The sequence below is a fragment of the Hermetia illucens genome, chromosome 1 (genome assembly GCF_905115235.1).
Source record: "Hermetia illucens chromosome 1, iHerIll2.2.curated.20191125, whole genome shotgun sequence".
Classification (NCBI taxonomy): domain Eukaryota; kingdom Metazoa; phylum Arthropoda; class Insecta; order Diptera; family Stratiomyidae; genus Hermetia; species Hermetia illucens.
Window position 1 is genome coordinate 88,954,139 of NC_051849.1, and position 14,554 is coordinate 88,968,692.

General features: G+C 37.7%; 2 protein-coding genes across 2 annotated transcripts in view; both read right to left on the bottom strand.

The window, feature by feature from the left end:
- LOC119656601 (CCR4-NOT transcription complex subunit 11) overlaps nt 1-14,554 on the bottom strand; it is a 117,077-nt gene that overhangs the window by 33,193 nt on the left and 69,330 nt on the right. The window lies entirely within an intron of this gene.
- On the bottom strand, nt 12,757-14,438 carry LOC119656670 (odorant receptor 33b-like). Its single transcript, XM_038063157.1, has 3 exons — nt 13,732-14,438; nt 13,298-13,658; nt 12,757-13,239 (listed from the first exon to the last, which is right to left on the bottom strand). Exons 1-3 carry the CDS (start codon nt 14,427-14,429, stop codon nt 13,192-13,194), a joined length of 1,107 nt encoding a protein of 368 aa, XP_037919085.1. The 5' UTR covers nt 14,430-14,438; the 3' UTR covers nt 12,757-13,191.

Genomic DNA, 14,554 nt, shown 5'->3' on the forward strand with positions numbered 1-14,554 from the left:
TTGACTGTTCTTCTTTCTCTGACTCCTGACCTCAACTTACTTTTGACCTCAACTGATTGACTTCGAAAAACAATTTTTTAGTAACTGTTACAAAATAATTTTCCGAAATAATGGCCGGCTTTTTCCAGAGCATTCACAATTGCGTACGTTCGTTAAGTAAATTGCTTTCTCTGCCATAGCAACCCGATCAAGGAAATTAAACAAAACAGCTTCTATTGGTCAAACCACAGAAGCATCCGGGCTATACAAAGTTATATATCCGGTTTTTCTGAAGAAGGAAGATGGGAAATTTGTCGAGAATGACGAGGCTAAGGTACTTCTATTTCTCGGAACTCCGCCAATGTGGGCTATGGCAGTTGATGAACTCCTAGGATAGCTAACAACTACTGGAATACGGGTCTAGAACTACGCTGACGATATTATATTAATATGTAGGGAAAAGTATCTAATGTGATACAATCTCTACTGGATTGCAAATTACTAGTACTTGGCGCAAGTGAGCGGGGCTGCGCATCAATTCAGCCAAGGCCAGCTTGAACTGAAAGCCATTCGATTACATGGAATGTAGCTTAAACGAGGAACAAAGGTCACTTATTTGGGAATGACAACCTTACCAAAAATTACTCTGGAAGACGTATGTTGTGAACACATGTGGGAAAGCTGTAAGGGCTCTGATGACTTGCAGGCCCATAACATGCAAGAAACTAAGAAAATACTACACGGATATACACTGCAATAGTAATGCTAATGATTACCAATGGGCCAGTAATACGGGTAGATAGAACAGAACTCTGCACTACCACCAGGAATTTACACTAACTTTAGAGATTGGCTTATGAATATATCATTGTGGCAATGAGTAACTGAAGATCTGCTGGGATTATATTATCTCATTTTTACATACAGATGTAATTAAGGAGGAAGGTCGGGTTGTGTCAACGAGGCGGAGAGCTGCCTAAATCGAAGGAAGATTGACATTCATTTTAAACGGTATTACCAATTACTGATACTAGGCGATAGCATAGCAATGAGGTTCCATTCCGACAAGACATTTACAACACAATCGATGAACAGGGTAAACCAGGAGAGCGTGACAATGACCTACGGCTTAAACCAGCACCCGATTACCTGGTATAGTGACGAGTCCTTCAGAGCAGAGGGAGCGGGCGTCGGGGTCATTAGTCCAATGAATGAATGAGTAAACAAATTAGCATACTTCAGGCGGAAATATACGCTATAAATAGATGTACCTCCTCTAATCTCCAAGTGAATATTAAAGCACTTAGGTGTAACGAGGTGAATTCTAAATTGGCATGAGAATGCCTGGTCTGGATACTTTGGGTTCCAGAGGCAGGAGATGAGCTGGCTAGGAAAGAAACAGGGACTCCGCTTTACTGAACCCTTCTGTGGAATTGGAAATAAGTTCATGGCTATGCCGCTAAAGAAGAAAGAGGTTCGCTTGAGGAAACTATACTGGGCGAACTTACCAGGCTGGTCTTGAGGGAATACGAGTTCAACCGCTTGAAGGATTGCTTAAACCTCACAAAGAAGGAACTAAGGATTATATTTGAGACACTTATTGATCACTGTAGGCTAAACTTTATTTCCAGAAGCTAGGGATATCTGTGGACACTGTCTGCAGATTCATTGAGAGTGCCCCATTAATGTTCTGGGACAGTGTTCGGTACTTGTGCAAATTAGGTTAAGCTACTTAGGCGGATACTTAATACCAGATGCCAGGCTAAAATATAATACGTACGGTACGGATTATCTTAAAATTTCTCTGGGTATAGGCTTAACGAACACACTATAGTAGTAAACCTAAATAATAACGTTCAAAGGGGTACAAAAGCTCTTCTAGGACGCAGTCGATAAGGATAACTTAGAGAGTTAGAGAGATTTGATCCGCGATCTTCTGCAATAAAAGTCTGGCGCTCTAACCACTAAGCCATCCGGATACAGGCTTGAAGATCCAGGAAAAAAACAAAAATCCAAAAAGCGAGTTTCAGCCCGGACAACCGAAAATATACCTCTGAAAGGTGAAGGTGTCAGGCGAAAATAGATTACGTCTAAAACCAAGATTTTCCTTAGAGAAAGAAAAATATGGACAACAGCTGCTGAAGGGGAAATGAAGTCGCTGCAGGAACATCAAACGTCGAATTATATAGTACCCCCACGAGAAAAAACCATGTTCTTAGAAATGCTTTTCTAAAACAGACGTTTCTGTGAATTGCAAGATGTTGTATATGCATATACCCGATGAATGAATATACCCGATATTCAAAACAACTGAAGTTTTAATGGATCTCCTCCAAGAGGAAGACAAGTTAGAACGAAACTATTTAGAGGACAGCGGGAAGCTGGATGTTTGTTGTGCGAGAAATTGTTAATGTACGTTTATCCATTTGTATCTCCGGTTGTCACTTACCCCTTGGTGGAGTGTAGCGCGTTAACCACCCATTTTTATATAGCTTGAAATTCAAAATATTCCTTCCAGTATCTCCATACTACAAGATATATGCACATATGTATGTACATATTAAAGACATAATTGTGATGATCATCCTAAACAATCATATATTGCCAATTACTGCTTACTAGTGCGTACATACATATACATCGTACCAATCTAAACATTTCCATTTCATTTCTCCGTAAAAGTCATGCACATAATAATGTATTTATCCGAATTAAACACTATACGCAAACCCTTTTATTCATATGCATACTTCAGAAACTGAGACTGATATACAAATAATTAAACAAGTCGGAACACCGGAAGCTCGCGCTTCGGGTATAAAAGTTTGTGTTCATCTTATGTAAGAAATTTCAATGCACATTTTTCTATCCATAAATGGCTACAAATCCAACATATTCCTTCATATTTTTCTAAACTACGAGACATACGTACATAGTACAGTCACAGATATTACGCTCGCCCTAAACAAACAAACTGCCTATTTCCGAATACTGTATATATATATGCACGTATATAAATTGATCGTACCCATATTTCCGATTTACTTCTTATATCTATCTGAATTAGGCACTACCCGCAAAGTTCATTAGCACGCACATACTATATACCTACATACACACATGTCTGGTTGAAGTAATTGGCGTTCATATACAAATGACTAAAAAAATAAAACAAAATAATTCATAAGAACTCATTTCGTTGTGGTATTGACGAATTGATATGTGATGATGACGTCATGCAGGTTGTAGAGTGCACGAAATTCACAAAAAATGTTAGTTTTACCCCCTATAACTTAACTGTTAATAATATGATAGTTGGATTTTCTTCAAACTTGACCAAATTGTGCATTATGTTCTTCATTACACGCATGCCAAATTGTGTACTTCTGGGAAGATTATAAGAGGGGTTGGCGGGTAAATTTCTAAAATGTGGAAATATACTATTATTAACTTTATTTGTGCAGATATCGGAACCGGATATATTTTGAGACCTAGATTTCGTAGAGATGCATCCCTGTGATTTTTTTCAGATTTTTCGGTTGGTAGGATAGGATCTAAGAACGAGACCGGTTACACTTTTTGGGGGTCATATTTTGAGCCCCCACTCTCCTATGTTTCACCCCATGTCAAACATGGAACCAGTTTCGAAAAGTACTAATTGACACCTTTCATTTGATACCCCAGATGACTACATTCTGTGAAAAAAAATTTGCATCCCCTTAAACTTAACACAAAATGGGGCCACTTACTGCATGTAAAGGGAACACCAGATTACATACTCTCAATAATTTTCATGACAATCGGTCTAGCCGTTTCTGAATAAATCGGATGTGACAGACAGACAGAGGGACAGACAGACACCGTTTCGATTCTAATAAGGTTTTGTTTCACACAAAACGTTAAAAAAGCTAGTGCCGGCCACACGCTTGGTACTTGCCGCACATGCTTGCAAGCGCGTAAATGTGTTCTGAACTGGCAAGCGAATTTCCTTTGATTTGTGCCAAAAATCGTTTACAAACCTACACTAATTAACCCAAACACTCTATTCATACGTTTGAATTTGCGACGGCTTCTTGAGGTTTGACAAGTCTGTGGATTCGGCATAAAAAAGTCTAAATAAAGTCCCCCATATGGTCTTCGTATACATATTGGGCTCCTTGCACCTTAGGCTTAGGTTCACCTTATTGTGGCATTGATGTACATATGTATATCGCCACCTATATAGAAGGTATCCTATGTAAATATGTGTGAATGATGTCGTCTGGGCAGTAAATTCACGTGGAATTCGAAACTTTGACCTATTATAACTTCGTTAGTAATTGTAGGAATTTGGAACTTTCCATTCGCATTTCGTACTTCTAGAATGGATTTAAGGGAGTCAATTTTGATAAATTTCTAAAATACAGAAATATACCATTATTAATTTTCTTTCAACAGATAATGGAATGGCATATATTTTGAGGCCTAGATTTCATATATCTCTTTGTGATTATTTACAGATTTGTTATACTTTATGGTGACTACATTTTGAGTAATAGTTTTGTGTAGCTTACACTCTTTTTGGTGAAGAATTTCAATCGCCAAACTTTAAGGAAAATTCAGTATCGTCTGGCCATTCACAGTTATTACGATTCTTTACACATTCGTGATTAAACTCAGTAATTTCATATTTATGTATATAAAAACAACTTGGAAATCACTTTTGTATATATGGGTTTTCAATATGTTCCGAACATTCATTTTCCACATTTCATGTTCCTGATATTAATTAACGCTACGTTATAACATTATTATTATTATTATTCAATTTAGAAACTTCAGTCGAAGGATTCCACGTCTTACTTTTTGCGAGTTTAAATATACGGTGAACAGTGAATGGTTTTCTATTTGGCCGCGTGAGAAGCCGCGTGTTTCTCTTGGTGGTTGCGACAGAAGACACCGGCTTATTTCCATGCGGTCTTTTCCTGTCCTCCACTCCCGTGGCGAGTTCTAAAAAGTGGAGAGTTCGGCGCGCCATCTATTTGTTCGCAACATTCGAAATAAATTTCGAATGCTGCGAATCCTGCCGCGCCACACTAGTTCACTCATCTTCTCACTGATATGGAAAGCGAAAAGGGTTCTGAAAAGTACTAAGCCTTTTCATTTGATACCTAACTTGACCGTATTCTGTGGAAATAAAATTACCCCCTCCGTCAGATGTAAGGGGAGTCTCTCTTAAAAAACATAAAATCATCCCAATCTTTGTAAGTAAAGGGACTCACAGACCGCAAGTTTTCACCAAAATTTTGTGACAATAAGTTTCCAAGTAAATCGGGTGTGAAAGACAGACAGACATTAAAAACTCAAAAATTACTATAGCAACATAATTGTCATGGACGTTGAATCGGAACTGAGACTTCGCTCTAGAACATAAATTTGTGAAAAAAAGAGTAAGCTATATAGAAGCTACAGCTTCCAAATGCAAAAATTTTCTTTTTCTCCCCCATATACCTACCTACCTTCCCCCATATATTGCGCTGGGGAAAAAGTAATGTCGTATTTGTGATCGAATTTTAACGCTTTATTTAACATATTTAGAACTATCCGATTTAAGTCAAATATGCGCCGTTTTGTTCGCAATCTTGTTGCCATTTAGAAGGCAACTTCATTATCCCCCTCTTATAAAACCACCTCTCCTTATTTGCAAAAAACTCAGACAGCCAGTTTTCGCCAGCCTCTTTTGAGGCGAACCTAGCACCAAGAGCCTTTTGGATGGACCGGAAGAGGTGGAAATCACTTGGTGCCAGGTTGGACGATATAGCCCAGATTGTCGTCTTCAAATCGCCGTATAGTATGACCCCATGCGATAAGTACAACACAAGATATGTTTAAGTGTCGCCATCTATTGATAAAATACAACATTACTTTCTCCCCAACCTACTATAACCCAATTTGTCTCGAATTTTAACAGACATAATGTACTAATTATCTTATATAAAATAATTTATGTTTTACCATGATAAAATTTTGCTAACATCATTTCATCCTAGTTACAAAATTAGTGGCAGTTGTGGGTCTAAAATTTTGTACCATAGAAATGAAAAAAAAAACACTTAATTTCCCAAAATAACAAAGAAATTTTTCTTCAACGGACAGTAAGCCATAACGGATACTTTGATGGGTGTTTTCATTAAATTCTTTTTCATCAAAAAGCTAAGAGAGGATATAACGTCCATGACATGGTGTTTTCATTAAATTGTTTTTCATCAAAAAGCTAAGAGAGGATATAACGTCCATGGCATTATGTGGAAGTGACCCATCCTTTTCCTTCTGTTACGTGGTATATTTTCCAATCAATTGATCGGTACATCTCGCAAAAAAAGATGTAGACCCTTCATCTATCAATCGGTTTGGAAGAATATAAGGCCCTATAAGTTGGTCTCAAATAATTCCTACCTTACCTTTCAAATTTCATCGGCTTTGATAATATGCTTCACGATTCCGTTCACCAGTGACTATTACGATAATTATAAGTCCTGTTTTGACTAAAAAGGCATTCATCGGTGGATATAATATTTTTAGTGAAGTTAGAATTTTCCCTAATTCGGTCTTGAACTCAATTGAAAAAAATCTACCCTATTTTGATATAAAGAAAATCCAAAACCAGTTTTCTTTTACTTAATTAATTATTAATTAATTGGCTTGGGTTTCCAAACCTAAATACTGAAGAAAGCGACAAGTAGTCAGTTAATACTCTATTTTGTCTTGAAATGGAAAATGGTAAGAATAAACCTTTTTATGTTTTATTGTTGAAGCTGTTTCCGAATTATGCTTGCTAAGTTACAATAAAGCTTAGAATGGTAGCTGCATTTATTGGTAATTTTTGGGTAAACAAAACCGAAATTTACGTGCACTTGATTAATATCTTGAGCGTGCATAGTAACTTTTCCAGCCCGATTGCATAGTTCGTTATTGAAATACAGAGCAATTTATACACCTATCTCCAAAAAAAGGTGTGATCTGCGCTAGAAGGCATCTTAACGTACAGACTTAACTACAGTTGCCGAGCTAGGGTTATCAAAAAATATAAGAAGTTGAATTTTTGGTGCCTTGGTAAACTTTTTTTTGTGAATTTTGGTGTTTTTTCACGGCTTCTTCTGAATAAGGCGTGAACATTTCAAAGAATTTTGTTGGACAGATTTTGGGCTATGGTGGCAGGTAGGATGCGATTTTTAGCCATAAAACTTTACTGACCATTAATCTGCTATACCTAGTCCATAAACCTTAAGTTTCTTCAAACAACACATGTACATGTTGGCTTTAATTCTTGTCCTTTTAGCGATATTGAGTTTCCATTGTCGCACTTGGAAATGCCCATATTGCTACTCAAGAATCCAAACACTTTTTACAGCATATTCTGGAATACAATCCATGCTTTCGCATGGGATGGTTTGGACCGACGAATATTGTAAATTATGTTCATTTCAAACGCACATTCAAAGTGCGGCGACAAGTGTATCATAAGACTGGTTCACTTTTTCAGTACCTGAAGAAAATCCGCAGTTTTTGTACATGTACGCAACCAGAAAAATGCCTGCCGGGTTCTGCCTGATATCACACTGACGGTTGGGCTTTTAGTTCTAGTGTTTATATTGATACTGCTTGAAACCATCGTGAACATTAACCTGACAACGTATTTTTATCTACCCATTGGAAATAATTGCATATGTAGATGACGTGGCGATTACAAAAAGTACAGATCGGGTTAAGGGAAGGATGGGAAATCGAAAATTCTCAACTGCGGATTAGTGAAATGATAAGTAGTAACCAAAAAGATCGGAAATTTCGAACCAGTGTGTATGGGGATGGGGTAGATGCACAAGGGCAGCCATCATTGTATCGCATCTGCACATCATGAAAATAATTGTACTACATGACTAATTGTACATGACGCTGCAACCATCCAACAGGGATCACCGTCACAATTCTTCAGCAGTATTTCTTCTTCCTCCTACATACCCTCTTTATCCTCGCCCTCTTCAGGGGCGGGGTTGTGCTTCAATCACAAGAGCAAAGCGAGGTAACCCGTGAAACGGTTCGGTTGGCAATGCGAAATCGTCGATCGAATAACAGAGATAAAGAAGTAAATAATTTTCGACGCACAAGAAGAAATGTATCAAATGCTGATTTGAATCGACCAGCGTTTCGATATGATTGCAGTACTGATTACTGTTTGCATCCTAGCGTTTGCATTGCGCCAATGGACGTTGTTTGCGAGTATTGTGACGCATTGAAGTTTTCAGTAGAAAAGCCTGGATTGTGCTGCCTAAGTGGAAAAGTGAAATTGCCATTATTAACTCTGCCACCTGAGCCATTGCATTCATTGCTTTCTGGCGAAACACCACAATTACATCATTTTCTTGCAAACAGTCAAAAATACAATGGCTGTTTCCAAATGACCTCATTTGGGGCAGACATTATCGAACAACGAGGATTTAATCCCAAATTCAAGGTATTTATTTGTTTATTTTTGTACTTACATACATACAATATAGTAGATGAATAACTTACTATACTTATTCCTACGTATTATGATTGCTGATTATACAAAAAAAAACTTTATAAATCAGAAATATTGACTTTGATACAAGGACAGATTCACCATCGAATTGGATCATTGCAACCTCTCGAAGATGCAGAGCATAGATTTTTACAAATATACTTCATGGGAAACATGGAAGAACAAGTTGATCGACGTCAAGAGATAAATGCAACAATGAAAAGAGCAATTCTTCAAGATCTGCAGCAACTGCTTCAAGAACATCATACGTTGGTGAGGCTGTTCAAGAGTACTTTGGAACGCATGCCAAATGATGACTATAAAGTCGTGATTAGAGCAGATAAACGACCATCTGGGATACACGTACGCACATTTAACGCTCCAACAATAGATGAAGTTGACATCCTGATTGTTGGTGAGAGCTTGGAAACACGCGATATTGTGCTTACACGTCCCGATACTGGGCAACTGCAACAAATATCTGAACCACATCGTTCATATGACACGTTGCAGTACCCGCTGATGTTTTGGCAAGGAGAAGATGGATATTATTTTAATATCAAAATGATAAATCCATTAAATGGTGAGTATGAATATCATAGTTCAACATGACATACATTTCATGTTTGGTTTTGGTTTACAATAAAAGACCAATTACACTGCTTATTATCAGGAAAAGATAAAGGGTTGTTGTAAAATTAGACAAATGACTGGCAACCGATTTAAAATCATTTATCTTCACCCCTTTTTAGTTATGAAAAAATTAAATATTTACAAAATACTAAATCTAATGTTTTAATTTCAGGTGAAGAAACTACAAAAAAAGTTAGCTCGATGAATTATTACGCATATCGTTTGATGATTCGTCAAAATGCTGACAACTATTTGCTGCGGTTTAGTCGATTGTTTCAGCAGTATTGCGTCGACATGTACGTCAAAATAGAAACGGAGCGTTTAAATTTCATTGGATTGAACCAAACCAAACTGCGTTCTGAGGAGTATATGCATTTGCGTGATGCAATTGGCACTAAAGGAAATACAGATAATATTGGTCGATTAACTATCCTTCCGGCAAAGTACATAGGCATTCCACGTCGTATGCATGAATATGCGTAAGATGAAATGACATATGTTCGTCATTACGGTCGGCCAGATCTCTTTATTACTTTCACCTGTAATCCAAAATGGATAGAAATTGTTCAATTGCTGCTTCCCGGACAAACATCAAGTGCTCGACACGACATCACCGCACGTGTATTCAGACCAAAAGTGCGGTTCCTGATGAGTTACATTGTTAAACAACGCGCCTTTGGAGATACTCGATGCTGGATGTATTCAATCGAATGGCAAAAACGAGGCCTGCCGCACGCACACATCTTTATTTGGTTAGTGGAAAGAATTCCAACAGACCAAATAGTTGATATCATATGTGCCGAGATTCCCGATCACGAAGCCGATCCAGACCTACATGATGTTGTAATTACAAATATAATTCATGGACCGTGTGGCACCATCAATCCCCAATCACCTTGCACGGTCGACGGCAAGTGTTCCAAACGATATCCACGGAAATTAACTGCCCTGGCAACGATGGTTATCCACTGTATCGCCGTCGATCACCCGATGATAACGGTCGAACTATCACAACAAAAGTGAAAAGACTGGATTTCGTTCTCGACAAAAGTTGGATTGTTCCATATTCGCGACTTATTTTCAAAACATTCAAGACACATTGCAACGTTGAGTATTGCAATTCAGTAAAGTCCATAAAGTCCGCCAGCGATATGGCGGTTTTTGGTATCGAATCCTCCAATACTAACGATGAAATTGCGCGCTATCAAGTTGGTCGTTATGTGAACTGCAATGAAGCGATTTGGCGTATATTCCCATTCCCTATTCACGAACGTCATCCTACTTTTGTGCATTTGGCGGTGCACCTGGAGAATGGTCAACGAGTATATTTCACGGCTTCGAATGTTGTTCAATGTGCTGAAACACCTCCAGCGACTAGTTTCTTTGCGATCTGTCAAAGCGATCCGTTTGCAGCAACTTTGCTGTACACGGAGATGCCACGTTATTACACTTGGAATGCTTCATCGAAGAATTTTCAACTACGAAAGGAAGGCAATACGGTTCCTGGTTATCCGGATGTGCGTTTTTTTTATGTTTTTAAAATCATTTTTATTTTGAAGAAATAGGTAACAATAGTATATAGATTGGAAAAATGAACAATAAAAAACAATCTTTTAAAATAACAAAAAATAACTTAAATCTAATGGCCACTGTGGGCTCTCAAACCGGATGTGCGTTCTACTGATGCTCTTGGTCGTATGTATACAGTTCATCCAAAGAATGATGAATGCTTTTATTTGCGATTGGTGCTGGTAAATGTGCGTGGGCCAACATCATTTGAGTCACTACAGACTGTTAATGGTACAATATTCCCAACATATCGTGCTGCATGCGAAGGAATCAATTTACTAGAAAACGATACCCATTGGGATACGACAATCGTTGAAGCCATTATCTTCGCATCTCCAAGTCAGATAGGCACATTATTTGTTATCATAATTTCGAGATGCTTTCCATCGAACCTATCTAACATGGCATAAATACGAGGATAATATGTCAGAAGATATTTTACATCAAATTTGTGTCAGTTCCAGAAATCCCGATCTTGGGATGAATGAAGAGATACATAATCGGGCTTTACTCTTGATCGAAGACATGTGTTACCTTATGTGCGGTAGTTTATTAGTCAGGTTAGGAATGCCAGCGCCAAATCGTGAAATCAATGACGCATTTAATCGGGAATTGGGGAACGTGAATATGATCATCAGGAATTAGATTTAGTAGTTCAAACGAATGTACCACTGTTGAATCCCCAACAAAAGGAAGTTTATGATACATTAATGAAGGCAATTGATGATGGAAATGGTGGCTTATATTTCCTGGATGCCCCTGGTGGAACTGGTAAGACATTCCTGATGTGATTAGTTTTAGCCACTGTTCGTGCGAGATCAAACATTGCGCTTGCAGTTGCTTCTTCTGGAATAGCAGCCACATTGTTAGAAGGATGCCGTACGGCTCATCCAGCATTAAAATTGCCGTTAAATCTTCAAACTATTGAAGAACCAACATGTAATATTTCAAAAAACTCCGCAATGGCCAACGTTTTATCAGCATCGAAAATCATAATATGGGACGAATGCACAATGGCGCATAAACGTGCATTAGAAGCACTTAACGGAACATTGAAAGATCTACGCAATGACTCGAGATGTTTTGGGAGCGCAATGATTTTACTGTCTAGCGATTTCCGCCAAACACTGCCAGTAATGCCAAGATCAACCGCTGCCGACGAAATAAACGCTTGCCTCAAATCATCGAATCTATGGCGCTATGTGAAGAAACTTCAGCTAACAACAAACATGAGAGTTGCATTGCTTAATGATACATCTGCTGAAGATTCCTCTAAGCAATTGCTTACAATCGGTAATGGTCGAGTACCGGTTGACGAATCAAGCGGATTGATTTCTTTTCCTCAGAATTTCTGTAACTTTGCCCCATCGAAAGACAAACTTATCAACAAAGTATTTCCAAACATCGTTACTAACTACAAAATAATGAATGAGTGAACGAGCAATTTTAGGGGCTAAGAATAAAGATGTAGATGACCTAAACTACATAATTCAGAATGATATCATTGGAACAATGCTTACCACCGCACAATTTACGCCCCAAGGTAGCAATTATGCTTCGAAACATAAACCCACCAAAACTTTCCAACGGTACGCGTTTGGTGGTAAGTAAATTGATGAACAATGTGATTTACGCGACGATACTCAAAGGAAAATTCGAAGGTGAGGAAGTTATCATTCTGAGGATCCCGATGATCCCAACCATATGCCGTTTGAGTTTAAAAGACTTCAATTTCCGATCCGTCTTGCATTCGCCATGACCATTAACAAATCACAAGGACAATCCTTGAAAGTTTGTGGTCTGAATCTGGAAAATCAATGTTTTTCACATGGTCAATTATATGTGGTCTGCATTGTTTGTACTTGCGAATGATAATAAAATATAAAATGTCGTGTATCACAAGGTGTTTAACTAAAGAGTGCAACCTATGCACCAAAATACATGAACAACAAAGAATCATTAAAATACTTGATTTTTTATATTTATATTTTTCCTAATAAAAAATTTAATTGAATAAAATCCAAAGTCTGCTTATTTATTGCCTCTAAGGCGGAACAGAGTTCGCCGGGTCAGCTAGTAATAATAATAAAAGAAATTCAAACAGAGATTTGCCTTCAGGAATTTATATGTATCTCGTTTACTATTCAGATTATGGTAAGACTACCTTCGACATAGGGGTTGAAACCGTTCATTTACATAGACTGTAGCAGCATTTACCGAATAATTTAGTCCTACTGATCACGTTTGTTTCTACACACACAGCTTCAATTCTTGGGAATCGTATTTTGGAGAAAAAGGGATTCTAATTTTATTAGTTTTCGTAATTTGAGGGCGCCAAAACCGGGTTTTTCAGCTGATTCGATACGAACAAGTAAGCAGCGTAAGGTTGTTGCAAACAACCCCAACGGTGTTGTAATTAACCTTTTTATATGTATAAATGTATAGTATAAATGCGCGTAAGTTGGTAGTTATTAAAACTGCTTCAAAACTGCTGAAACTGAATAAGCGAGGCGTACCACCTGTAAAGTGTAGAATGTTATAATTCCCGAACTGCTTCTTTTGTGCATGTTTACTTACTGATAGGAATGTTGGCATTGAAATCGGAATAATACCGCCAGCGAGAATTGGATCCGGGTTTTGTGATTTTCGAATGATCAAAAGGATAGCAATGCGAAAGTTTCGATTTTGATAGACCCAATCAGTTCCGTAAGCCCCGTCTGCTAACTTTCGACTAAAGTCTAAGAATTGATCTCCATAGTAGCAAATTGGTAATATCTCGACAATAATCATGCATGTACATACAAGCAGAAATAGGACTTCTCCGTGTGGTAGGTTTAAAGTTGCGATCGACAGAATAACAACGCACAATGAAATACTTGTTATCGTAATTTGTATGAGGAATGTTCTCGATATTATGTCTCTGAGAGTGTTATGAATTCTGCAATGATTGATTTTTGGAGATTTGGTGCTTTATAAATGGCCCATGCCATCTCATCATCGTACCATCTTACCTCAGAATTATTAAGTGACTTTCGATGCAGGCTACAAGATCCAGATAACATTTCTCACTTCCCTCCGAGCGACTTCCAACTTTAGCCAATCTCCGTATTAATATCTTCAAATGTGCGTTCAGTAAGATAAAAAAGCAGGGTGCATATATGTCACTAGAACCATTTTGTAATCCCAAAAAATGCCAACAAAGAGATTGGTAGAAATACACTATAAACTTTTCTTCAAATGGGAACCACATTGGTAGCGTAGGAACTTCTCCATAATTTTGCAAGATAGTTACTATTCGGCTGTAGACACCAATCCACACAACAAGGTTAAAAGCAATGAAAATTTGTTGGACATTTTTAATTGTCATTTTTATAGAGATTTTATCCTCCTTTGAAGTAATGGTTTCGTCTAGTAGACCAAAGAGATCTTCAATTTTCCATAGCTTATCTCGCATAAAAAAGATAAGAAAGTATTTCGCAGTATCCACTGGAACCCCAAGGTAGTATGTGCTATTATGTAATAGGCGCTCCCAGCTTTCACATAATATGAAATCAAGTATTAAGCCCATTATGTGGGTTATATTCATGAAAAATATTAACACTAGCCAAATTTTCGACAAGTTTTTATAATTTAACCACGGTAGAACACACAATATCTTCCAAAATGTGTACAACTGTCTTAGAGCCTCAAGAGTGCTAATTTTCTCCATCCTGCTAGCTTTGATATTCCAAAGATACTGCGGAGCAAAATAGAAAAATGGCATAAAAAGGCAAAGGCTTGTGCTTATGATAAACGGTTTAGAACTTTCCAATAAGTAACAATTTTGTAAAAAGT